Below are 25,103 nucleotides of genomic sequence, written 5' to 3'. Positions count from 1 at the left end.
TTTATTACTTCTTACTACTTATTTAGATAGAATGGTAGATATACAGAATTAAAAATTAGGAGTGAGCAATTTTATTTTCCCTTATACTTTTTACAACTTCAACAATTAACTAATAAAAGGAATTGTGAAAACTGGGAATCTAAATGAAATCAAAAACTTCCTCAACAGCATTAAATTGCTGGTTGAGGTGGATGTTTCTATTTGATTGCAGTTTTCACCAAAAAGGGCACCTGAAAATATAAATAAATTTTTATGATGATAACTGATAAACAACGCTTCCACTTAGTTATTAAGTCAAGGGATTCTTACCAGCCTATGTAACACTGGCACAAATTTTCGTGAGAAGTCGCTTGTTGAATCAGGAGTTCCACCTGTCGGTCAATACTCAGTGTTCCTTCCGTTTCATTAGGGAAGTCCCTACCGGTTAACTTGTCTCGCACACGGCTCACGATAGTCAAAGCTCGTTTGTTTAGTATTTCAGGTTGAGGTCCGTCATTGACAACGGCTGAAAGAATCATAGAAAATATGTTGGCATCAACTATCGTATAAATTAATTCCGAATCATACCTTCAACTGTCTCATTTTTGCTTCTGCTAACTGCAGCGTTCAGTACGCTGCTAGAATTTGCTGCTGCATTTGCAGTTATTTCCATGCTATCTCCAACATCACCCTGGATTTTATAATAATAATATAGTTAAATAATTGGCTGAGGGCGTAATTATGCTACCAACAAACACCTTACCTGACCGCTATTATTTGAAGAGGATTCATGCCTGCTTTTCGACCGTCGGGTGGTTTTGGTATTTGCTACATTATCTACGACCTGTTGAACACAAAACAAATTACGAGATTAAATACTGTTTTTAAGAATAAGGATGGAGGGAAATACCAATCTCCAATTCAAAAGTGGATCGTAGACGAAGGCTTCTAAAACAGCCATTAAACTGTCTTTATTTCCGCGAAGTACAGACATAACGGATTCGCATGTGCTGCGATACGTTCCTTCAATCCCGGTTACCTGAAATGCAGTCGCACGAAAAATTAACTCAACTTATTCTATAAAAATGCAACAACTTTGCCCATTAATCCTGAACTACCTCCATAGCGTTGACAAGCATGCGAGTCAATCTAAAAGGGATCTTTTCAGGAAATTTCTCTCTAGTCATAGCGACTTCGAAGCAGTCGCCAAAATCAATGTGAAGTATTTTGCCACTCAACCGGTCTAACATGAGATTGGACGGGTGGCGATCTCCCAGTCCAAGAATGTATCCAACCATAGACATAACAGCTAGGGATCTATTGAAGAGGAATTCAGTTCATAAGATTTAGTTTTTGCACTGTATAAATTAATTAGGTAAAAAATAATCCATGCCTTGTATAGTTTGTTCTTCTATCAAACCAGACTTCCGATGAAGGAGATCGCAGCCAGAGAATCTTGGCCAAGTCATCACCTTGTGTGTGCTCAAGTGCATGCTCAAATACTTCCACTTTTTGCATTAGTGACAAATGATCGTAGTCGGGAGCCATCTATGAAATAAGTAAGTAGAGTTAAAGTTAACGATTCACCATGTAGCACTTATCACTTCAAGCAACTCACTCGAAGCATGATTCGGTGCTCGATATTAAGCAGGATTTTTTTCTTCTCCCTGTAATCACGAATCAACGAATGCAAAGTGTCACAATGGGGGACCCAACCAATCAAACCGCTGTTTGTTGACAAGGGAATAACCGCATATCTCTGCATTTCAGCCAAATTGAAGAAGAATCAGTTAGAATGGAAAATCAATTGTGAGCATTAAACTTTTGGAATACGAACCTGGATAGTGAGATTTCGACGGAAAGTTTCTGGATCATGGATCAATAACGTATTAACTAAACTGAACAGCTGCATGACCCTCTCATCTTGTCGGAGGTCTTCGTGCCCTTTCAATAAAAACATGTATTCCTTGCCGTTGCTACCAGTTATGCATAGTTTTCTAGGTCTCTGCTTTGACGTAATAACTTGCAGTGAACTGTTGACTTGCGATATCCTGATTACAGGTTGATTAGGTACATAACTGCCGGGAATTGCTAGTTCAAGATCGCTAGGAAAAAGGAAGAACAAAAAAGGTAGATTAGACTATATGCATGAGCATTTATAAGACGAAGATAAATACCGGCATAGAAGTAATTTTGGTGAAACATATTGAAGTTCCAAACTCGTAAGTTGAGGCAGTTGTCGTGAAATGCGTCGGAAAACATGATAATATAAATCCCAAGCTTGGTTTAGATCTCGAACGTTCAACGAAGTTTTGTACCGTCGACACCAATCTTGGGCTTCCAGCAATTCTCGCCCATAAGCCTGAAGCATAATAAGAAAATTATTTTAAATGGGGGTAATTCAAAACTTTTTGTGACGAATATTAACCTGGTGAAATGACGTTTCTTTAAGGGTTTGTGGTCCTCGCTCTAACATTGCGTGAAGCGGTTCCAACGTTGCAAACATGCCTGTGACGTTTCTTTCGCCAAAGTACAGCCGAGACGCTTCTTCTAGTCCTTCGTGCCATAATTCATGCCATAATATGGCCACTCGAATCAACTCTTCACTGACCTATGCGTTGTGTACATGAATGTTTAAGTAGCGGAATTTTTATGCTATACAACATTGTACACACCATCACAGCTTGTTGGACGAGCACGGGACTATGCTCGCACATATTCTTCAAGATTTTGTTGGCAGCATTATGTCTAGCTTGTAAGGCAGATTTAGAAGCTACAGTTAACGGATAGATCAGGGCCTGTCAAAAATTTAAAGGGTAAAGGAGAAGGCAACATTATTAAAGCGAAAAATTATATACTTGAGGATGAGCTTTTCCAATATCCATCAAAAGTTGGTGAATGAGTCTGCCGACTAGCTGACGTTGCGTATCAATTCGAGCTATCAGCTGTGGAATCACTTGCAACCAAGTATTGACATCAATTGTCCTTACACCCTCTACCAGCGCTTCATACACTTCAGGCCAATGCCCATAATCAAACCACAATGTCAAAAGACGAAGAGTATCTTGCAGGGAGCTTCCATGTGACAGTGCAATCGAACGGAAAAATCCTTGCACGGCAGGTACAGTGTAAGAAGACACATGCTGAGCGGTCTGAAATAAATCAATTTGAGAACGGACAACAAGAAGGACTTTAAACTGGTTTTATCCTCACCAATCCTTTATTCGTATTTTCTCCAATCAGGGTTTGATTTGCGGAAGTATTTTGTCCTTGATGTTTGTAAAATAAAACAGCTTCAAAATTCATGTACGCCCAGGAATGCCATGCCTTGTACCTGATAAGTGATAAATGAGATTTTTAAAAACTATTTTAATCAACTAAGAATCAACAATTTACCAAGTGGCATCATGTTCTGTTGCTGCAGCATAATACTGGAGGACAGCAGGAATTGATAGTTCATTAATACCCTGAAGGCACTCTTGCCACTGTCCAAGTCTTAGGTAACATCTGGACCATAAAGAATTAGTTTAAAACGTTTTTAAATAATTATAATGCAAAACGCTATACCTAGCTAATAGTTTCCCTAACTCGACGTGTCTGTCTGGCTCCTCTGGCGTAGATACGGGTGTAGTTGAAATCGATGACAGCGATTGCGGTTGTAGGGAAGCTTGAACAAAATGGTGCAATTGTCTACAAGTACTGGGATGAAAGAATTACTTGTCTAGGGTTAAGGAACCATGTGTAAATTACCTGAAAGCCTGTTCTTTTTGATTTGACATCCAAAGATGTTTTGAGTAAGCATAGGTTACATGGGGATGCAACGTTGGCAGTGGGTGGTCAGGGTTCAATGAAGGATCAGTACCCAGTAAAGTTACGAGGGTTTTATGTGAGAGTGCCTGTCGGAATTCATAATTCAAAGGGTGTTAAGTTTCTCTTAAGGGAAAACAAACACTAAGAACACATTTTAAATATTTTACCAAACGACCAGATTTTCGACAAAGCGATGAATATTTTAACCAAGTTCTCATATCTTCTTCGGGCGATATGACTAAGGAATGCACTTGGATGATTTTTTGCCAATCTTCCACTATTCTCTGGCATCCCTGAAACGAAAAATTTGCGTGTAAACTAAACAATTACATGAATTGAAATAATAATAATGAATACTTGAAGGCGTTGCCACCACATCTTTCGGATGGGAGCCCTTCTTTCAGGAAGTATTTTATATTGGATAACTTCTTCAAGCTCGGCGAGCATTTGAACCAAGACCATTGCTCCATATGCCCGCTGATAGCTTTCGCCCGAAAGTGCAGTTAGTTCGGTGTCTAAGAGGTCACGAGCCGAGTCAATGAGCGTTTGCGCTTGACCGTATTGCTCCCTGTAATGGAATATTAAACATTGTGAGACTAACAGATAATGGAGTCTTCACTAAATCTTATTTTGTTACCTGTGAATTGCCAAGACAGAACGGTAAAAAGCACCATCTTGTGTTTCCTTCGGGATAAAATTAACATATTCCTCCATGGCAGTCCATTTCCCGAGTCCCCAAGCAGCCGCGGCTGCCATGCGAGCAAATCGGTTTTTAACATCTACATTGACCTTTAAAAAGAAATATTAGAAAAATGATCATAAAAAAATAATTAAATAAATAGTACAAAAAGCGCATATACCTGTTTCCAATTCGTTTCAGCCAAAGTGTGTAATTGTCCCCATTCACACAGCGCTTCGAGACAACGCATCTGACCGAGTACTAATTCCGGTTCCTGTTGCTGTTGGTTACTTTCCTTCTTTCTGTAAGCTTCTAAAGCTCTCTCCCAATCATGCAACTTTTCGTGCCATCTCTCCTGGACTCGGATTTCTCCTTCGTGCTTTTTCATTGCATACTCTAATAGCCCAGCAGCCGCTTCTTTTTGTTGAAGTTTATTGTTGATCGATATCAGCGATTCCAAAACCTAAAAATTTCATTTATTAAAAAAAAAAAACTAATGGACCGGCCTTAAAATTTGTAAATAATCTCTATCTTGCCTGAGCAGTGGGAGACTCATGGAACTCGGCTTCTTTGTAATGAAGTGCTTTGGCATAAGCTCTGCATTGCATAGCTCTTTGACCAAGTAACTTGGCATCCAATGGTAAGGGACCCTTTTCACAATGTTCCATAAATTCTGCCAGATTGAGAATGGTCTGTGTAATTTCAGGCAGGTCAGGAACCCGGAGCGCTTGTTCTAAGCTTTTAACCAGCTCGTTTTGATGCTGCTGGCTTAACTCTGTCCAGCATGATACAAACGCGGCATTGAAGAGGTCACGAGGTAGTTGAATGTAGCTTTGACCTAATGCCCAACAAGATCTATCCCCCAATATGTCAGTGAAGGTAGGAATTATATTGCCCATGAAATTAACTCAATATACCTCAGCGGCGGAGAAGGCGATTCCTTGAGCATTTCAGAACTTAATTTACGCAGCCATTCAAGCCAATCATCTTTCGAGACACGTCGTGTTGCTGTCCAAGCTCGTTGCAAATTATTGGCGGCTACATGTAACTAGAAGATGAAAATGGAACATATTCATATTACGCCAAATCGGTCATCTTCGGTACGTTTGTAATAACTTACTCGTTTTACTGTTGTGGTATCCGAAGAAATCAATCCTTCTTTGGTTTTAGAATTTCCCCTCCGCTGACGAGCCGCGGATAAATCTTCTTCGTCGGCTGAACCACCACCCTAGTATCGAAAGAAAAAAATGAGAAAATAAGAAATCCGATTGCGAATCATCAACAAAAGGCTTTTGCTTACATGTAAAATTTTCGCCACCAACACGTCATATCGCTGATGCTGGATTCTATTGCGATTCAGGACTTTCTGGACCATAGGTATGAAAATAAGAAATTTCTTTCCCAACTGAGCAACTAAGGAGGCTAACGTTTCCATAGCAACCGGACGCAATTCGCTTGTGTTCTCAATACAGCGAACAAGAGGTTGAATAATACGTGAAGCAAAGTCACTCAAGTCCAGAGTGTCGCTGATGAGGTCCACAGTTTCTAATGCGGTTCGCCGAACGTTAATATTGACGTCAATGGCATCGAACAGTTTAACGATTGGTGGTAAGAGAAGATGAAGATAATCCTCCAAATTGCTGCCAAATTTCTGGACCGCTTGAAGAAGTTTACCTAGGGGGAAGAAAACGTGAAGTGTAAAAGCTTCACTAACGGAAACTTTTGATAATACCAGTAACGCTACGATCCTTGCTGGTGTCGTGAGTTAAAACACGCAGTATTAATGGAACTAAATGAGGTAGATACATCTTAAATTCGGCCCCCAATGCCATAGCTACGTGTTCGATGAGAAAGATAATTGTTATTTGGAACGGACTATTTACAGTCCAATGCTCTTTCACAAGATCCAAAATTTGGTCCAAATAAGGACGAATGTGCTGCTTGACAATCGCGATTAGAAATCCCAGCTGCTGGAACAAGAATTCTTTCAGGGAAACCTCCGTTAGTGGGGTGAAGCGAACCACGTTCACAAAACTAGGGACGACCTGCAAATCAAAACACATATGAAACCGGCAGTCCAATACGCAGACGTCACTAGGCTCATTTACTTGTTTAATGTAAGGTACACATCGAACTCCCAAGGATTTGAAGATGAACATCACTGCAGTTACGACGGTGTTGTGATGCTGAGAAAGCGTTTGGTCTTTCACTACACGCATCAAAGTAGCGATTGCCACAGCAGGATAAAATTCTTCCAACGATGAGTAGTTCATGTTGACTAGCATTTCGCTTGCCGACGAATCCATAAAAGAGTCAGCATCTCGAGCATCAGACATTGACATTACAGCACTGGAGTCACCCTGTTAACAAGAAGTGATTAGATATCGGGCGATATTTGGAAATTCGCAAAGTTTTCTACTTACTTGGCTATCAATATGACCCAAGTTCATTTTATGTTTATAAGGGTCCAGCGCTCCAAGCAATCCCAATACTCTGAGCGTTTCTCGGCGAATGGAAACAAGTTGTTCGGTTTTTAAAAAGCTCAGTAGCAGCTCAAGCAGTGACGGAAATTCTTGATAAGGTTGAATCACACATCTAGATATTTGGTGGGAAATAATAATTTCAATAAGAAAGCAAGAAACAAGTAGTGAGAATCCTTACCCTGTACTTTCGATCAACTGTGCCAAGGTCCATAAGGCAACTTCTCTTTTAGCTGGAAGACTAGAATCAGCTAACATATCCAATAACAAAGGGAGTAGCTCAGGGCTCCACAGCCTCATTTCACTCTCAGACACCTGAGCTAAATCTCCGATAGCAGTGAGAACGGCGATTGTGACTCCAGGATTAGGGTCGTTTTCTTTCAATTTCGGAACTAAAACTGAAATAAAACAATTTTTGTAACACACATCAAAATATTATTCCTCAAATTTTGACTGGCAGTTCTTACTTTTTAGGATGGGTTCCATATAAGGTTTGATTAGCCTTGGTGCGGAAGAAACCAAGCGTCCTAATAACCTCGAACTTTGCTCTTTATTCCGACCCATGCCACTGTGCTCCAATTCGGTGAGCAACTGTATTAAAAGCTTACGCAGAGCAGGCATAATATAAGCCGGATTCATGGAAGACAAGTGGCCAATGATACACACAGCCATTTCTCGAATCTCAAAGACTTCATCGTTTAGCGCCACAGTGATAGAGCCAAGATTTTCCGCAAGCGCCAGATACGAAAAGAAATGGGGATCGAGACTCGCGAAAACACAGTATCGGACACTAGCGTCAGGATCCGTGATGGCAGCGGTGAGCAGTTTACTCAAGACTTCAGCTACCGTAGCAGAAACTAGGCGAACTCCACTGCTTCTCAATGGCTTTTTCTTTAATTTCACTGACTCCTGAAGTGCACATTTCAATAACTGACTGCATGTTCGCACAGCTTCAAGACGTATGGCCCTTTGCTCACTGCACAAAAAGTTGTCGGCACAATGGCGAACAAATTGTAAAAGTAGTGGTTGACCTAGCGACACAAACAAAATTATGTTGAAAAATCTGCGTCTCTCGTTCATTGAATTTTAAATAAATTGGTTTTTTAACCTTGAAAATCAAAACTCCCCAACGTTCTTAGAGCTAAAACGATGCTATTGACGTCATCCCCATTCGATGGTAGTGGTTGAAGTGCCACTGGAGTGAGCGCCATATGATGTTTTGGCATTCCTAAAATAGAATGGATAAATTAATTCAAGTAGAATGTACTTTTCCAAATTCGTTGTTTAAAATAAAACCATGCCTGGATGACGAAGTGGTTGGTGCATCAAAACTAGTGAAAGCATCCGCAAGAGTCCTTCGGCAATGTCTTTTTTAAGATGAGGAATTCTCAAGGCCAGTTCACGAAGACAAGTTGTCAGGGCAGGACTAAGTCCAACGGACAGCATGGGATCCAGTAGATCCTTGAACTCACTAGTTAGATGAGAACGACCAACGGCTCGGCCAAGCAGACTTAGACAGACGAAAACAGCAATATCAGGGGGACTGGAGCGTTTTTTGGTAGAAGATGGGTCCTAGTTTGGAGAAGTTTCGAAAATTAAAGAATTTTTCTTCTTTACACTCTTTAGTTTCTCTACTTTATTTTGAGGTAGAGAAGTCCGAACAAAACTAATAATGCCAGGGAGATGTGTGGCAATATCCCCTTCAATACACACTGCTATATAACCTATAGTTATCATTGCAAGGTGAGGATTTTTTTCTTTGCGGGTCAAACACGCCATCAAGTAGCTCATCGAAGGGCCCAAATACCTGGGGAAATTAAGTATGTATGGTCATTTGTCATTTTAAGAAATTTTCCAAAAATTTAATACCTATCAGAAAATCGGGTTCGATCATAGGCAGCCAGTCTAGGCAGAATTCCCATCAAAGCTGCTTGTACATGGCTGCTTTTTGAGATGCTATGTCGAAGAGTGTTGGCACAAATTTCATCAAAATGATCAGCAGTCAATTGGCGGCATGCAGCGCTTTCAACTATAGGGTACTGTTTGTATAGAAAATTCGTTCAGGTAAGTGGAAGTATTGCGATCAATTTTATAAATCACCTGCTGGGGCGCAACTATCGATAGTGGTGACACGGCGCTGGCTATCCTTGATTGAGCGACATGCCCTGGCAAAAGCCGGAGATTATTGTAAAGTGTAGGAGTGTTGATTAATTCAACAGCACCGTTCGGCAACACTCGGGAAGTTGTAGAAATTAGAGAATCCTTTGGTAAAAAATCATTGAGAATTATCGCATTTGCTCAGGTCATACAAAGATCGGCATATTCAACCTGAACAGTCTGTGAATGTAGTAAATTTAATTGCTCTAGTTCAGCGAGAAGTCGTTCACCCTCTGCATTCGAACAACGTAGAAGCTCTTGAAGAACCAAAAGAGATCCATGAGCTCTGTCGTCCTTTGTTAGTCCTTTATCTTTGGCTAACGGTTCCTCAAAACCTTGTTGGGCCTCGTCAAAGCATTGTTTATACCTAATTAATGGTTAATACTATATCTTTATGTGTTAAACTTGTACAAGCTTGTTTATTACCAAGTAGGCTTTTGAGCTTCTTTAGTTTCTCGCTGAGATGTGACGACTAAAGCAGAGCGTAAAGCAGCAACTGCGCCTTCTCGAATCATTGGTTTGGAGTCCCGAACAGCATAAAAAATAACGTCAAAAAAAGTCTGGACTTGCTGGAAAAAGAAAGTTGGCATGGATAAAGCCAATTCTCGCAAAACCAGCACCTGTGAGAAATTGAGTTAAAACTTATGGTATCAACATATCGTTAATGATGTTATTTTTAACTTACCGCTGCATGCCTACGACCTTCATTTCTCTCGCCACTGAGCCACTCAAAGGCTCGTTTTACTTCAAATTCCACATACTCCGCGGTGTAGCTTCCTGATACCTGTTTTATTAAAAATTGCATATCTATATTTATCATCTGTTTTAATTATGTGTAGAGGCTATTTAGATTTTTGTTTAACTTGCCAGTGTCAATTTTCCAAGTGCCCTTGCAGTTAACTCCATTACAACTACATCCTGAGATGGAAGTAAGTTTTTCAAATAGTTGGCAAATCTAGTCATTCTGGCATTGGTATTTCCAACATCTACTTGCAATAAACTAACTATGGCTAGAATGCCACCTTTCTTTTCATTGACATCTGAGCTGGACACCATGTCAAATATATGGTGATTCAAATCATCAACAAATGAAATTACATCTTCCTGCAATGCCTCTCTTAACTCAGATGTCACCTAAACAAATTAAGACAACATTAAAACAATTCTATATTATTTCCTTCTTAAACATTTAGCTCTTTATCCTTCTCTTACATAATGGTGTAAATCTCGGGCAGCCTTTAGTCTCAAATCTTCACTTCTGGATCTAAGCCCAGTGATGAATGTTTGCATCATTCCGGTTGCCATTCTGTAACTGAAATAAATAAAAAGGATAAAATAAAGGAAGCAGTTGATATAAATTCAATGCATAATCAGCAACAACTCAAAGGAGTAGTTCGAAAACATTCAAAGTCAACTGTCGCCAATCACCTCGTACCCCGCTAGCGAAAATTGAAATTGGACACTATATGTTATTTTTCCATTCAATCAAATAACTCTTTGTCTTCGACAAAAAAAGATAAGCCTTATTTTAAAAAGAATATGCAATACGCGAATTCCACAACGTGTAATTACTAATTAGACTTTACAGTATCAGTATGACTTATTTTAATAAACAAACTTGTGGACTTCGACATCTGACGGAAGAAAAAGAAAACTCCAAATTGTGTTACTCCTCATTAGGCATTAGATACTATTAGATGTCCGGTGAAAGGATGGCTCTCCTATAAGCGCCCCTAGCGGATATCTATGTTCGCGTTATAAGCAGCAGACGATACCTTTTTCATCGAATTTCTCAATACTAGATTACCATCCATATTTATAACATGGTTAAATAGTGCTACTGAAATTAATTGTTGAACAACGTCAAATCCATTCCTGGTCAATCCATATACACCCACTTATAAACTTAACTAAGATGGAGATCAAATTGCACGTTTGAATAGTGACGATCTCTCTCAAATAACATGTTCAAATTTAATTTCCACTGAAGCAGTTAAAAATGGGACAATGCTTATGTTGTGACGAAAAGGATGGGGAACTACCCTCTCTCTCAGTGCCTCAACCAGAAACTGCCAGCCTCCCAAGTCCACTGCAATCTAATATTTCAGTTGATAGAGACAGAAGTTTCCCATCTCATGTTATACCAGCATCTGAGGCCTCACACTTGAGGCGAATGCTACCCCATATTGACAGTCTTGTTTTGCAGACATTAGCTGTCATAGGAAATTTAGTTGAAAAGTATGTTTTTATTATATGTTCCTATGTATCCACTTTAATTATTCCTTCTTTGTTTAGTGATCAAGAAACACCTCCTTCAATGTTAAGATTACAAGCTCTTTCTAACAAAGGGCATGGTTGGTTGCTTGTTCTACATTCCATGGTTAATGTAATACCCATTAATGAACCCCTTGGACCTGCTGTCATCACTCTGGTGCTAGATGACTGTGCCTTACCAGCAAAGGTAAGATTTTAATCATATGTTAGACATTGTTGCTAGGTTAAATTTTCACCATTTTTTTTTCAGGATTCCATTACTAAAGTCCCCCGGATGTTTTGGCTGTCAGCTAAAGCTAGTAAAAGGGGAAGATCAGATCCTAATCGTCACAGGAATATTTGTATTGCATTGGGCTGCATTGCTGAAAAATTGGCTGGGCCTACAAGTGTTGCTTTGCTAACTGACAGCACATTGGATTACCTTATAGCCAACCTGGTATGTCTGACAATCAATCTTTGGTCTCACTTTATTTTCAACAATGTATATCTTTTAGGATCCATCAAACCACCCACCAGTAGTACTGTTTTCATTAATTGCTCTTGAGAAATTTGCTCAAACAAGTAAAAAATAATAATTATAACTAGTTTGTAGGATTTGTTTCTCATTTTTCTTCTATTTAGGTGAAAACAAAATTGCTCTCAATAAAAGATTCCACCAAGAAACCCAGCATCCACTTTTGGTGTTGGAAAAATGGAAATCGACCGACGATTACATGAAACGTCAAGTTGGATTCTGTTCTGAATGGTGTCTTGATAATCTATGTATGCATTTTTTTAAAACTCTTTATCACACGTTTGAATGAACCTTAATTTTGAATGCTATTCATTTCTGTAACAGTCGTTAGTGAGGGGCGATCGTTCACCTACGAACGCACAGATACAAGTGCTATCAATGTTATGCTTAACAGCCAAGATGTTAGCGAATATCTCAAAATTGCAGCCAATGGTCTTGAAGCTCGCTGCGACGCTTCTTCCTTTGAAAGTGTCCGCTGTACATATCAAGCGGATGCTGGCATTTGGTATTACGAAGCGTTGATAGTCACACCTGGAATCATGCAGATTGGTTGGGCTACGAAATCCAGCAAATTTCTTAACTACGTACTTATCATTTATAATAATTAGGTCAAATGGAAAACTATTATTTCTTTTCTTTTTTATCTATTTAGGAAGGATATGGTATCGGTGATGACGAGTTTTCCATTGCCTATGATGGATGTCGCAACTTGATTTGGTATGAAGCGGAATCCATACCACATACACTTCAACAATGGAAACCTGGAGATATTTTAGGATGTTTATTGAATATTGATCGAGAGGAAGTCATATTCTCGTTGAATGGGGTTGCACTTGGGTCTAACTCACAACTTTTCAAATCTGCCAAGTATAATAGCAATCCTGATTTTTAAACGATTTAAAATAATACCGTATACTTTTTGTTATAACTATAGAAGCGGCTTTTTTGCCGCTGCAAGTTTTATGTCGTTTCAACAGTGCGAATTCAATTTCGGAAGTAAACCATTTCATTTTGCACCCAGAGGAGTTGCCGTGTCTGCTTTCAATGACCACGCATTGTTAACAGCAGAGCAAAAAATTATATTGCCAAGGTTCTGTTTCTACTTAATATTTTTTGCTAAGTAAACCTGGTTACCAGAATAATCTGACATCCTTATTATCTGCCGATAGATCGAAGAAATTAGAGCAGTTGAGACTCACCAACATCCATGAAGATTCATGCTCATTATGCTGCGATGCACCTGCCGTCATCACACTTTTACCTTGCCGTCATCAGTAGGATTATCAATATTTTCAAATTTAAAATATTTTTTTAAAAATCGTTTTTTTTTTTTACAGAGGGTATTGCAGTGGTTGTGCTCGACAATTGGAATCTTGTCCCTTGTGCCGTTCTTCAATCCAAGAACGGGCTGTTCTAGGCTCTTAAAGATAACAGAATATTTTTTTTGTTTTGTTTTCAAATTTATTTTGTTTTTTGAATTTGAGGGTCTTCTTGTCAATTTAATGTTGTGTTCTTGTCAACGTCCACAAGGATCGAGAAACCTCGCATCCCATGTTTTGAAAGTAACCCTCTCCCGCTTGTTGTGATATTGATACACCGTTGATAATATCGTAAGACTTTTTGACTGTATAACATTAATCTGTACATGTATATCTGAGAAATTGAAATACTTATTCGACTGACCGATTTGATATTTGCGCATGTTCATGTTTCGTCTTTATCGTTCGACTTATTTCAATAAGTGTATTTTAAAAAAATCATTGCGTCTAGATAAACGGCCTACTTATAAACGGTAACGAATGATATATGGAGAGAATACACTTATATTTCAAGCACAGCCACTCCAGCGTAAAATGAAAAATAGATTCAGACAAACGATAAAATTTGTTTATTCCTTTCCCTTTAAAAATTTAAAATTATAATGTATAGCCCAACATATATTCTGCACTCATCTCTGGTCAAAATGTGATTTTACGGAATGTTAACCTGTGTTCCACCAATCTTCAGACTAATTCCAGTCTGATCAATAGTCGCTCTATGAATTATCATTGTTTCGCATCCCTGTTTGAAAATGAAATATCTCAATTAACAATTCTGATTTCTTGATTGGTGGTCGTCACAGTTCAAATGTAATTAATTTTACCTCGATAGATTTTATGATTTCTTCAACTGCATCCCTGTCTTCAGAGCGTTTCAGGAAGCCGTAATAGAACCCCCCACCTTTAACCGCACGCAGACAGAAATTAATTTCAGTAACTTATTTAAAAAAAGGAATTAATGAAATAAAATGACAAACCTCCTGCGCCTGCTAGGCTCTGTCCATGAACTAAGTGAGACAATGCGTCCATTACATTTGTTACCATTTGTGGTTCGCATCCTGGTGCAATTGCCTTCTTCTGGCGCCAATACACATCCACGGCATGACATAACTGGTCGATATCACCTGCTCAAATCGAAATACATTAAAGAGTCTTTACACCATTTTTAACGAATTTCAGACAATATACCTTGTAAAATGGCATTTTTACATTCATCAGCATTTTCAATAAGTCGATTGAAGCAGTCAACTGTCTCCACATCACGAGCATACCACATTCGGATAACATTCTGCAGTAAATTCCGGGCAAGTCGCACCTTTCCCGTATGTATCAGGAGTAACCTCTGATTAATCAAACTGATAGTCCTGTTCATTTTGCGTGAGGTGTAATAAATAAAATTGTTAATTGACTGTTGTTTTCCAAAGCATGCAATGAATTACGTGACATGGATATACCTTTCTGAAAGTTTAATATTTTCGATATGCACCTGCACATTGGAATCGGCAAAGGAATGGCCTCGATTGCAACCGCCCATTACTCCACCTACCTATATAAAGCCACACATAGACGAAAATATTTTTTCATTAAAAAAAAATATACCAAGTGACGCAATCAGCATCCCCCTCCTCCGAGAAACAAAAAGTTGATTGCGCCACTGCATTAACATACTTGATCCTGCCATCCACCTCCCGTTGTTAACAGTTGCTCAATATGTAACACCTGTAGCAATGCCAGAAAAAAAAAAAAAAATGAATTACTTGGAATAGAACCCAACGCATCTTTAACAAATGATGTAATATAAAGTCTATTTTCAAGCATACCCCATGAATAAGATGGGATCGACTGAATTCATATCCCATGGCACTATAAATAACGGCTAGTAAGGCTGACGCTAAAATACTGCTGGTTCCCAATCCAGATCCTTGTGGCAGTTTTGACCAGCCATGCAATTCCAGCCCGCTGCCCAAGGTCTATAGTTGGAAAAATGACGTAAATGAGTAGAAAATAAATGAGAATGCGCAAAACTCGTTACGACATAATTAGCTAAAACCAAAGAAGAATAACCCATACTTTTTCAAGTTGCTCTGATAAATCTTGCCGACAATTTCCTTGCACCACACCAGCGCATACCAAAGCTGCTTTTAAAAGTGCCCCATGAATGGTTGGATCACTATAGTCCATCACATCGTCGATCGATGAAATCACAAGCGGTTCTGTCTGACCCTCACAAATCAAAACAAGGTGAAGCTTTTCAAGTCTTCTACCTCGAGCTCCAATTGGTTTCTGTTGCAAAAGGATTGCAGGTTAGTAAAATATAAAGAAAAGTATAGTTGTTTATGAGATCAAATTACTTCTCCATCAACCAGGATTCCAATATTGACGACGCTTCCGCCCATTTCGTAGCAAATAGGGGGAGTATCCGACCTTAACGGATTTTGAATTCGATTACATAATAGGTTTTCTGGTATTTATTATGTAGGCTATGAGTTACGATCCTATATAAAATGTTTACATACCATCCACCAGAGAGATCGAGTCTAGCAGGACATTCCGCTTCAATCCACTCACCTATCAAGTATCACATTTTCAATATTAACACGGATATTGCCGTTTTGATTAGTCAAAATTAATACCAATGGGAGGGCGGCTAATGTTTGAAACTACGCAGTTCTTTATCATATGGTTTTGAACACTTTTAACAGTTTCATGGATGAGAATGTGGACTGCGCGTTCGTAATGACGGGCAGCACGCAGCAAAAGATCCGGAGTCCACATCCATTTCAATCGTTGATCAGCCAGAGCGAGAACACCATCACGCAACGAGTGCTATTCAAATAAAGAAAGTTAAAAAATGTGGGTTAAAAGAATATTTGTTTCAAAATTCCTAACCTTTAGCATTTCAAAGGCTGGTTTCCATGCACTATTGGAAGCAGGACCGCTACGCAAACCATTCTGAGAACCAGCTTTGCAAGCCAGTAGCTCAGCAATAGCGGCCAATATCCGCGAACAACTGCGCATGTCGCCTTCTATTACTGCCTCGTCCAGAGCACTGAGTAACGAGTCACTCCAATTTTCTAAAGAATTAAGATTGCATATCACAAGAGATTATAGTTATTGATAATGTATATAACTATTCTAAAAGAAGAGGCTATTTACGGATTATTACAAAAACGTTACTTTCTACTTTACATTGTCTACCTCCCCTACCTCTACCTTTAACTACTCTTGTCGAATTTACAAAGTGGATTCTAACCCCAGTCGACATTTTAAACAATGTGTACAATTTCTTGTAGAAACAAAAAAATTTCAAATATTTTCGTAGATACTGCAAGATGAACGTCATTAGTAATCAACACAGCAGCTTGGTTGCTGTAACTTACCAGCACAGGCTCGGTGAAAATATGGGGCTAATGCCCCTGGCCAATGCGAAATAGACTGCAAGATAACTGAAGAGTTGAGCCATCGAAGATTTTGAAGCGCAGCAACCGGATCACTCAAGCGACGAAAATCGTCAATGGAATATCTTTTACTTTGACGCCAACTCTCCAGGCGAGAATCTGTAGATCCTTTAATATCTTGAAGCCAGAGCAGATCTCTCCAGCTATTAGCGTCCAAAGCTAATGGAAACAGGCGCGCAGTCATAAGTGAATGGGCAACACCATCAGACGTCCATATGTCTTCTGGCTCAATTCCTTTAAGCATAAAGTAGGTTGACCAGTTGAGACCAAAAATCGTTGCACGGGAATGGCTGTATTCTAATACTGGGATGTCCGTAGCAGAGAAAAGGGATCGTCCTAATCTCAATTCTTTTTCTACGCGTATCCAATAACCAACCATACAGACGTTGTCACTCAAATAAAACTCGGGAATCTATATAAAAAATAATAAAAGATTCTTATAATTTGAGATTTAAATTAGACAGTATATCTCGAACCTCATCCAAATCGACTTTAACATTGATGAAGTAAGCTCTGCCTGCCAATTGCAACACTCGGTCGGGTTGGCTAGTTTGAATGGAAGAAGAAACCATAAACAACTCGGCGTTGTCTTTCAGGGTGGTTTCAATTAAGCTGTTCACAAGCATCGTTGATGGTTTCTGCTGCTTAGATAAGCTGTGTAAAATTGATGGAAGATTTGCGGAAGGAAATAATGAAGAATCTGAATGATGGAAGATTTTTTCCAGAGGAAGAGCAGTCCAATTAACATGTTTTATTCCATTAATAGGAATCGCACGGAATTCAAACTCACGAAGCTCCTCCCAAAGCATCATTCTGGAAAAATTTGAATCGTTTCTTAAGGTGTTCATGATCAAACAAACATTATGAATTGAATGCACCTAGCTTTAACTTTATCTCCGTCATTGTCAATGCAACTAATTTTATCCTGTGATTGGGTGCTATCACCAGACAAAAAAATTTGTCTATCCTTAATCCAAAGAGGCCCAAGCAAATCATAGAACAAAGACAACTAAAAATAAAAATTATTGTGAGATGGATTAATGTTGTGCCAATGCCATCTCAAAAGCGCAATTCGTTACCTGCATGGTTTTGGCACCATTATCTTCCCCGATATACGTGCAACGATTCAAAGGAAATTTCCGACTTAAACAAATCAAACTTGCAGCAACTGTTGATTTCAGATAAATAATTCCACTGTTGAAATTCTCTACAAATTCTTCGGAAAGTTGATCTAGCGAAAAACGTGTTAAGGAATTTACTGCTTCTCCAGGATGCAAGAATTTCCCTACATCACAATGGGTTGCACTTCCGCTTTGACTCCCCAGAATAAACGCAAGAGCGTCTGGTGTAGGAAGAGGCCATTCAAACGGCTCGTTCATGCGCCCAGAAAGGACAAAACCACTGGAAACAATCCAAATTCCAGGTGGTGCTCCTTGCTTCAGCTATATGTCAAGAACTTAACAACTTAATTTTCCTTTTATAGAATGGTCTCTTATATTTACCTGGCAGCATAAATTTATAATGAATTCAAGATATGTTTCCAATCCAGAACCATTTCTGTTCTTATTTTGAGTAGGTAGAAAAGCAATGCCATTAGGCCAATAACATGGATAATTTCCAGAAAACTTATCATGATGAATAATCAAAATATGTGAATTATTCTGGACATCGAATGTTTCCTATATTTCAAGAAAACAACAAAATAGTGTAACTTAATCAACTACAAAAGATAAATTTCTCTAATTAAGCTAGTAAGTACATTTTCAAACCCATCATTGTTACAGAGTTTTTCCGCTGTAACCAGCAAAGTATTCAGAGTTTCCTCAACGTCACTCAATCCACCAGTATCTTTTAGTACAACACAAGACAACTGAGAATTTAAAAGGCCTTTGTTGTTAAGAATAGATAACTCTTCTGTGATAGCATTAGCCCATTTAGGATCTGAACAGGCTATAGCAATGCAAGTCCACATTTTTTACTAATCATAAACATTAATTTTTTTGGAAAAAAAGCTATTTAATTTTCGATGCGTGTTTAATGGAACGCACTTTTTTTATTTTACTGCATAAATTGATCAACTAATAACGACTAAGCTCTTAAAGTTTGTTGTGAAGTTACATTTGTCTGTGTAGTCTGTAGTTGTGGTAGTTGTGTATACAAGATAACAGTATATCAACAAACACTAGCACCGTCTAGCGGCAAATAAGAGTACTCTGGGTTGCGCTTCGGGATATAAATAAATTAAAATGCGGTAAGCAATTTAATATTGAAACTAGTAAATAGATATTATATAGCTGTGTATGCAAATTTTTTAGTTCTCCACACCTATTGGATAGCTCATATAAATTACTAAATAAATGGACATAAGATAAATGGAAATCATGGAAATTATTAAAACAGGCTAATTGTAAGCAGTGGCAACAGTGGTAGACGATTCCAATTCCCGCCTTTGCTTTAAAGCTTCTCCAATTTTTATTTCACGTTGATTTGACTCATTTGAGTCCATTTGACACATCTTGAATTATAGAATATAGACGCCAAATAGGCAAATAATTTTTTGGCTAAAAATGTTCTCTAGAAAGAAAAGGTTGAAGAAAAAATCAAAAGCGTTAACTGAAGACGAAACAGTCGTGAAGAAGGCGAATAATCAAGTGAGTTCCTCATCAATTGACATTCCAACCAATACATTATTGACATTCTTTTTAAAATATAGGAAAATCCTCTTGGACATTTGATAGCGTTTCGATGTCAGAAGATTGAACATTTTAGTTTCTTTATTCTTTATCTCTAATATCTTATTTGTAAACATTTTAGAATAAATAAGAAACAAATTTAAGTTGCACATTATTATTGTTATCATTATTTCTTGTTGAACCTCTGCCTTCCGCCGCTAACATTGCAGACGACAGAGAGTGAAGCCCATTCGTACCCTAGAGCCATCTAGATTTACGGACTCCAACTTGACGTTGGGGGAGTCCGTCAAATAGAAAAAATCGAAAAGACCTTGAAATTGAAAACTTCTCTCAAAACATTTCTAAATTTGCTTCCTGCTGAATTTGCTTTCTGTTTACAATTATTACACAATGGATGTCTACTCTACTTTTGTACAAAGTAAGTAAAAGACAATTTAAAGTTTGTCAGGTTGTAGGTTGTACTTTAATTTGTCTTGTATCTTATTATTTCTAGGTGTCTGAGTTCACATTTCAGTTGGTGCAAGATCTATGAGAAACACCTCAAGTATCGAGAAAGTAAGTTTCACCTTTATGACTATTAAGATAAATGTATAACTTACTGATTTGATTTGAACTTACAGCCTCTGATGATGAAAGTTCCGACAAGGAAGATGTTCCCCCTGTGTTGAATCCTCTCAGGGGGAATCGGATTCTTCTGGAGACCTCAATTCTGGAAACAACAATACAACATCACAAATGATTCTGACATATCTGAAGGTAAGACATCATAATTAATCACAAATTAAAAAATAAAAATTTTTAAATTAAAAACCTAGGAGAAGGAGAGCGTAAGAGGAAAAAGGCCCTACGCAAAAAGAAAGCCAAAAAGGCCAGGTTGAATTTGGTGGAAAGCAGCACCTCGGACGAGGACAGCGATCTGTCGAGATCCTTTTCAGATTGCAGCCTCGACGAGGATGAAGAGTAAATGGCTATGAGGAGAAAAGGAGAAGAAAAACAAGAGTAAAAAAATTCAGAGTAAAGTGTCTTCATATGTGTGTTTGTGTTAAAAAATGTCTGTGTCTTTCTTACCTTCTCTCTTTTTCCATCTATCGTACCTTGTCAGCTTTCTTTACTTTCCAATAAATCATTTCATCTCCACATTTAATGTTGAATCTTCGTCTTGTTTCTCCACTTGACTTGGGATTGCACTATCTGCCTTCCACTCCATGACGGTTGCCAACTTAAACTTGCTTTTCAATGCAAGTAACTCCTTGACAGCAGTGTCAATTTGAGTCTAAAACAAAGTTGTTTGAAGTATGAAGTTTTAACAAAGTTTTTTTTTAGAATACCTTATCTGCCTTGTTTGCTTTCAAATCTCGAACCTTTACCCAAAAGAAAAACCATGTCTCTGGAGCTGAATTAGGTCACCTTTCTTCACCTTGATGAGTTCTGGATCGCCCAGCAGTCTGTAGTATAAGGGAAAATAAATGAAGACCATTAAACTGACGAATAACAAAATAAAATATTATTATAAAAAAAATTATTTCACTTTTTCTTTAACTTATCATGGATCAGGAGTATGTATATCTTGAAAAGGGAGAATATTGGTGTCACCTGTAAGTGATTTGATTACTGAACATTATATGTAAAATCATTCTAAAAAAGGCAATGTTTTTCAGTTGTGATAGCATCCACCATGAACTTGGACCGTTCTGTTTCGGTAAGTTAACTTTACACGAATTATTAAAACATTTTACCTTCTATTAAATTAAATTATTAACCTTAATTAGATAATGAACGTTTGGCTTATGGAATCCAATATTTCTCGGATGACATTTTACCTAATTCTCATGTAGCAATCCTGGAAGTGGATGCTCAAAACGTCAATCCATCTGAAAGTGGTAAATACAAAATTGTATTTATTAGAAATATAATTTACATTTAGACGAATACCTGTTTGTGCATATGCTGAAGAACTCTTGGAGGAAGGCGCTTGTGCAGATTCTGAGGAACTCTTGGAGGAAGGCACTTGTGGCAGCGAGCAACAGTTTGGAGAGGAGTTTGAGCAGGAGTTTGAGACCCATGTACCAATCCTGGAAGTAGAGAGTGACGCCAACGAACCGCCAACAAACTGGCTCAAAACATCAATCCATATACAAAATTTTATTTATTAGAAATATAATTTACACTTAGACGAATACCTGTTTGTGCAGATGCTGAGGAAATAGCAATGCAAGTCCACATTTTTTACTAATCATAAAAATTAATTTTTTTTTAATGCTATTTAATTTTCGATGCGTGTTTAATTGAACGCACTTTTTTGTTTTACTGTATAAATTGATCAACTAATAACGACTAAGCTCTTAAAGTTTGTTGTGAAGTTACATCTGTCTGTGTAGTCTGTAGTTGTGGTATTGGTAGTTGTGTACAAGATAAGAGTATATAAACAAACACTAGCACCGTCTAGCGGCAAATTAGAGTACTCTGGCTTGCGCTTCGGGATATAAATAAATTAAAATGCGGTAAGCAATTTAATATTGAAACTAGTAAATAGATATTGTATAGCTGTGTATGCAAATTTTTTAGTTCTCCACACCTATTGGATAGCTCATATAAATTACTAAATAAATGGACGTAAGGGTAAGATAAATCAGAGCCATAGATACCTGGTCAGTTCATGGCTGTGTTGGCTTCCCTATCCCGGTTTCAGGGTAAACGTGGTCCGATTTGGAAGAATGAATGAGCGCCTCTAGTGAGTGTGTCAGCTACTACGTGAAGCCAGCCAATCAGGAAGGGTCTATGAAAAACTCATTGGCCAATCACAGCTTACTTTTCTACAAGAAGTGAACAATAATAAAAAGGAGAAGTATCCAACTGTCAAACCTCTAAGTTTTATCTAACTTCTAAGTGTCCTATCTTTTTAAGTGTCCTCACATTTTTACATTTTATTGTTTGGTTGTGTAAAAAAAATATGTGGTGTAAATACATGGTACGTTTTATTCTCAGTTACTTTGAAATGTATTCTCTTTCTGCAATATTTCGATCTTAACACGCCAGCTGAGTCCAATATACCAGAAAGACGAGATTAAAAGTTAATATTTATGAACCTTTAATGAGGAATGCATGAACAAATTTTTCGATCGTTGAAATCCTTTATCAATTGCGTTATATTTTCAACTGTTCTGAAATGGTTTGACAAAGCAGTAGTGCTTGATGGAATGTTCTTTCCGTTGACATAATACATTACTTCTTGTTTGTTTTGAAAATGTACACTTTTCACATTATAATTTCCATTTGGTAGTTGATCCATCGAAATGCAATAAATCATTTGTTTGATTTGATCAAAAGACCATATCCAATTCTTTGGTATCATTGATAAAGTTACTAGTGACTGAAATGTCACAAAATTAGACTTGAAATTAGTAGAGCTTGCTTCCATAGAAGGTGATGTAACTGTCGAATCTTCAATGACAACAGCAACGTTTTCGTTTACACCAGGAAGTGGATCAAAAATAGCTTCTTCAGCAGCCTGGTGAATGTCGATTGTTTCTTGAATAGTAGAGGTAACTTCCATGGAGGGTGCTATAAGATTAAATTTAAAGCAATTGCTCTTCAAAATATAATATAAAGAGAACTATTATCAATACCTGTACTGTCCAATTTTTTTCTCTTTGTCGTAGTAGGTATTTTGTCTACTTTTGGTCGTTTCCTTACTGATGCATTGCTAGCATTTGCTTCCACTACAAAATATATTTAAGAATTGCGTTATTTAATATTAAACAAAATAAACATATGTAAAAATACCATTAAGGTTATTTCTCCATTTAAAACAATCAACATTTTGCATTGCTTGTCGGCTAGATGTATCTAAAATGAAAATGGTTTAGTTTCTGTGTGACATTAAAGATTTTACATGAAAGGAAATACATACCATTTATGAGAAAATGTTTGGGAATTGCTCCAGCATTAAGATGCCTACGTTGGAAAGGATGGAACACGTTAAAAATTTCAATCCCTGATTTAAAGTCACTTTCGTCAAAATGACGGTAGCAAATAAGTGAGGTGCTCGTCAAATTGCTACATGGAATTAGTTCTTGCCATTTTGATAATGAAGTTTTAGGAATTGTAAACAGGGTAACCTCGTTTTCTTTTTGATTTCCTTTGTAATATGTTGTTTTACAACCAGGAACAGCACACCTGCCAACCATTTTTACAGAAATTATGGTTAGGCTTCATTCACGTAATACACGATGATGGCCGCCGTATTCACATATTACACAAAAATGGCCGCCGAAAGTATTCAACGTCTTATCACTAGATGGCGCTGATTCATTCTTCCACTTCACAACTTCTGACAAGCTCCGCCCTAAAATGTCTGAAAATCGGGGATACGTTTACCCTGAAACCGGGATAGGGAAGCCAACACAGCCATGAACTGACCAGGTATCTATGGCTCTGGATAAATGGAAATCATGGAAATAATTAAAACAGGCTAATTGTAAGCAATGGCAACAGTGGTAGACGATTCCAGTTCCCGCCGTTGCTTTAGCTTCTCCAATTTTTATTTCACGTTGATTTGAGTCCATTTGACACATCTTGAATTATAGAATATAGACGCCAAATAGGCAAATAATTTTTTGGCTAAAAATGTTCTCTAGAAAGAAAAGGTTGAAGAAAAAATCAAAAGCGTTAACTGAAGACGAAACAGTCGTGAAGAAGGCGAATAATCAAGTGAGTTCCTCATCAATTGACATTCCAACCAATACATTATTGACATTCTTTTTAAAATATAGGAAAATCCTCTTGGACATTTGATAGCGTTTCAGTCTTTTTCGCGAAATGGGTTAGAGGTTCAATTTAAATGTTGTAAAGTCTCCCAACTTGACCAAGCTACAATTGATTGGTCATTTGACCTGTTGAAAAGGAACATGAAACAAATGTATGATTCATTTCATAAGCTTGATAACAAATTTTCTGAAGTTGATTAACATTTGTGGTAACTTAAATGTGCAGGTATGAAGATAGTGCTTGGGGCTGGAATGAGAAAGAGAAGTTATTAGAAATGACTGAAGATTCTGCTTGGTATTTGGTTGCCTTTACAAAAGAGGGTAATCCAATAGCTTTTTCTCATTTCCGGTTTGACATGGACTACGGCTTTCCTGTTTTATATTGGTATTATCTTAACTTGACTAATCACATTTTAAACCGTAATGATGCTCAGCATTGCATGAATTTTACAGCTATGAATTGCAATTGGAAATGGAATGCAGAAAGAAGGGACTTGGTCGATTCATGCTTCAAATTTTGGAGCTGATGGCCTTTACTGCCAACTTGAAGAAAGTTGTGCTTACTGTATTTGTGCACAATTTTAATGCAGTTGGATTTTTCAAAAACCTTGGGTATGCACTCACCAACCTCAAATCAGTCAATCCATCATTAAGTTTTTAATTTCAGGATTTGAAAATGTTTTGTTATTTTACTTCAAATTCCCTTATAGATATTCTGTTGATGAAACCAGCCCAGAAAACACACTTGAAGAACAATTTGATTATGAAATTTTGAGTAAATGTAGAAAAAGTACAACAAAAAATTAACATGACCAGGTCACATGTGTATAAAAGTTGATCATTTTTTTACCAACTAAAAAGTTCTTAACCGTGTTTTTTTTTTCACCCAATCCATCCCATCATCATAACATCAATAGCGGAACACATATATACCAATATCAAACTCCGGCTAACATTTAGTTTTTGCTTAATTA

The 25,103-nt window shown here is 37.7% G+C and overlaps 5 protein-coding genes across 5 annotated transcripts; 2 read left to right on the top strand and 3 right to left on the bottom strand.

Annotated features, from left to right (window-relative positions):
* Positions 1-55: 55 nt before the first annotated feature.
* LOC124207576 (serine/threonine-protein kinase mTOR-like) lies at positions 56-10,746 on the bottom strand. Its single transcript, XM_046605114.1, has 41 exons — positions 10,534-10,746; positions 10,318-10,417; positions 9,973-10,239; positions 9,791-9,889; positions 9,532-9,725; positions 9,277-9,472; positions 9,049-9,210; positions 8,818-8,987; positions 8,584-8,755; positions 8,250-8,520; positions 8,057-8,176; positions 7,416-7,979; positions 7,130-7,346; positions 6,892-7,063; positions 6,577-6,828; positions 6,201-6,513; positions 5,769-6,142; positions 5,589-5,696; positions 5,386-5,516; positions 5,005-5,323; positions 4,650-4,931; positions 4,427-4,578; positions 4,147-4,357; positions 3,957-4,082; positions 3,730-3,875; positions 3,547-3,669; positions 3,376-3,486; positions 3,193-3,313; positions 2,838-3,131; positions 2,655-2,777; positions 2,408-2,590; positions 2,157-2,341; positions 1,817-2,084; positions 1,598-1,738; positions 1,373-1,527; positions 1,098-1,296; positions 890-1,018; positions 743-823; positions 568-670; positions 310-505; positions 56-230 (listed from the first exon to the last, which is right to left on the bottom strand). The coding sequence occupies exons 2-41, from the start codon at positions 10,408-10,410 to the stop codon at positions 215-217; spliced, it is 7,539 nt and encodes a 2,512-aa protein (XP_046461070.1). The 5' UTR covers positions 10,411-10,417; positions 10,534-10,746; the 3' UTR covers positions 56-214.
* A 101-nt stretch (positions 10,747-10,847) lies between these two features.
* LOC124207578 (RING finger and SPRY domain-containing protein 1-like) lies at positions 10,848-13,733 on the top strand. Its single transcript, XM_046605117.1, has 10 exons — positions 10,848-11,343; positions 11,401-11,566; positions 11,630-11,815; positions 11,874-11,940; positions 12,001-12,141; positions 12,218-12,477; positions 12,546-12,760; positions 12,828-12,983; positions 13,063-13,167; positions 13,231-13,733. The coding sequence occupies exons 1-10, from the start codon at positions 11,105-11,107 to the stop codon at positions 13,316-13,318; spliced, it is 1,623 nt and encodes a 540-aa protein (XP_046461073.1). The 5' UTR covers positions 10,848-11,104; the 3' UTR covers positions 13,319-13,733.
* A 33-nt stretch (positions 13,734-13,766) lies between these two features.
* LOC124207577 (L-fucose kinase-like) lies at positions 13,767-20,455 on the bottom strand. The gene is made up of 20 exons (XM_046605116.1): positions 20,432-20,455; positions 20,175-20,331; positions 19,982-20,072; positions 18,173-18,349; positions 17,750-18,112; positions 17,549-17,679; positions 17,147-17,483; positions 16,593-17,082; positions 16,102-16,286; positions 15,846-16,038; positions 15,729-15,780; positions 15,564-15,636; positions 15,283-15,495; positions 15,033-15,182; positions 14,881-14,931; positions 14,667-14,758; positions 14,401-14,576; positions 14,190-14,336; positions 14,037-14,113; positions 13,767-13,954 (listed from the first exon to the last, which is right to left on the bottom strand). Exons 5-20 carry the CDS (start codon positions 18,047-18,049, stop codon positions 13,865-13,867), a joined length of 2,757 nt encoding a protein of 918 aa, XP_046461072.1. The 5' UTR covers positions 18,050-18,112; positions 18,173-18,349; positions 19,982-20,072; positions 20,175-20,331; positions 20,432-20,455; the 3' UTR covers positions 13,767-13,864.
* Positions 20,456-22,336: 1,881 nt separating this feature from the next.
* Positions 22,337-23,675, bottom strand: LOC124207574. The gene is made up of 4 exons (XM_046605112.1): positions 23,274-23,675; positions 23,147-23,209; positions 22,990-23,082; positions 22,337-22,924 (listed from the first exon to the last, which is right to left on the bottom strand). Exons 1-4 carry the CDS (start codon positions 23,548-23,550, stop codon positions 22,452-22,454), a joined length of 906 nt encoding a protein of 301 aa, XP_046461068.1. The 5' UTR covers positions 23,551-23,675; the 3' UTR covers positions 22,337-22,451.
* Positions 23,676-23,777: 102 nt separating this feature from the next.
* LOC124207575 (N-alpha-acetyltransferase 40-like) lies at positions 23,778-25,077 on the top strand. The gene is made up of 5 exons (XM_046605113.1): positions 23,778-24,073; positions 24,136-24,281; positions 24,356-24,514; positions 24,583-24,741; positions 24,840-25,077. The coding sequence occupies exons 1-5, from the start codon at positions 23,990-23,992 to the stop codon at positions 24,934-24,936; spliced, it is 645 nt and encodes a 214-aa protein (XP_046461069.1). The 5' UTR covers positions 23,778-23,989; the 3' UTR covers positions 24,937-25,077.
* The last annotated feature ends 26 nt before the right edge of the window (positions 25,078-25,103 follow it).

Source organism: Daphnia pulex, chromosome 11, assembly GCF_021134715.1.
Source record: "Daphnia pulex isolate KAP4 chromosome 11, ASM2113471v1".
Lineage (NCBI taxonomy): Eukaryota > Metazoa > Arthropoda > Branchiopoda > Diplostraca > Daphniidae > Daphnia > Daphnia pulex.
The sequence above is the reverse complement of the archived record's forward strand: the minus strand, read 5'-3'. Positions and strand labels throughout refer to the sequence as shown.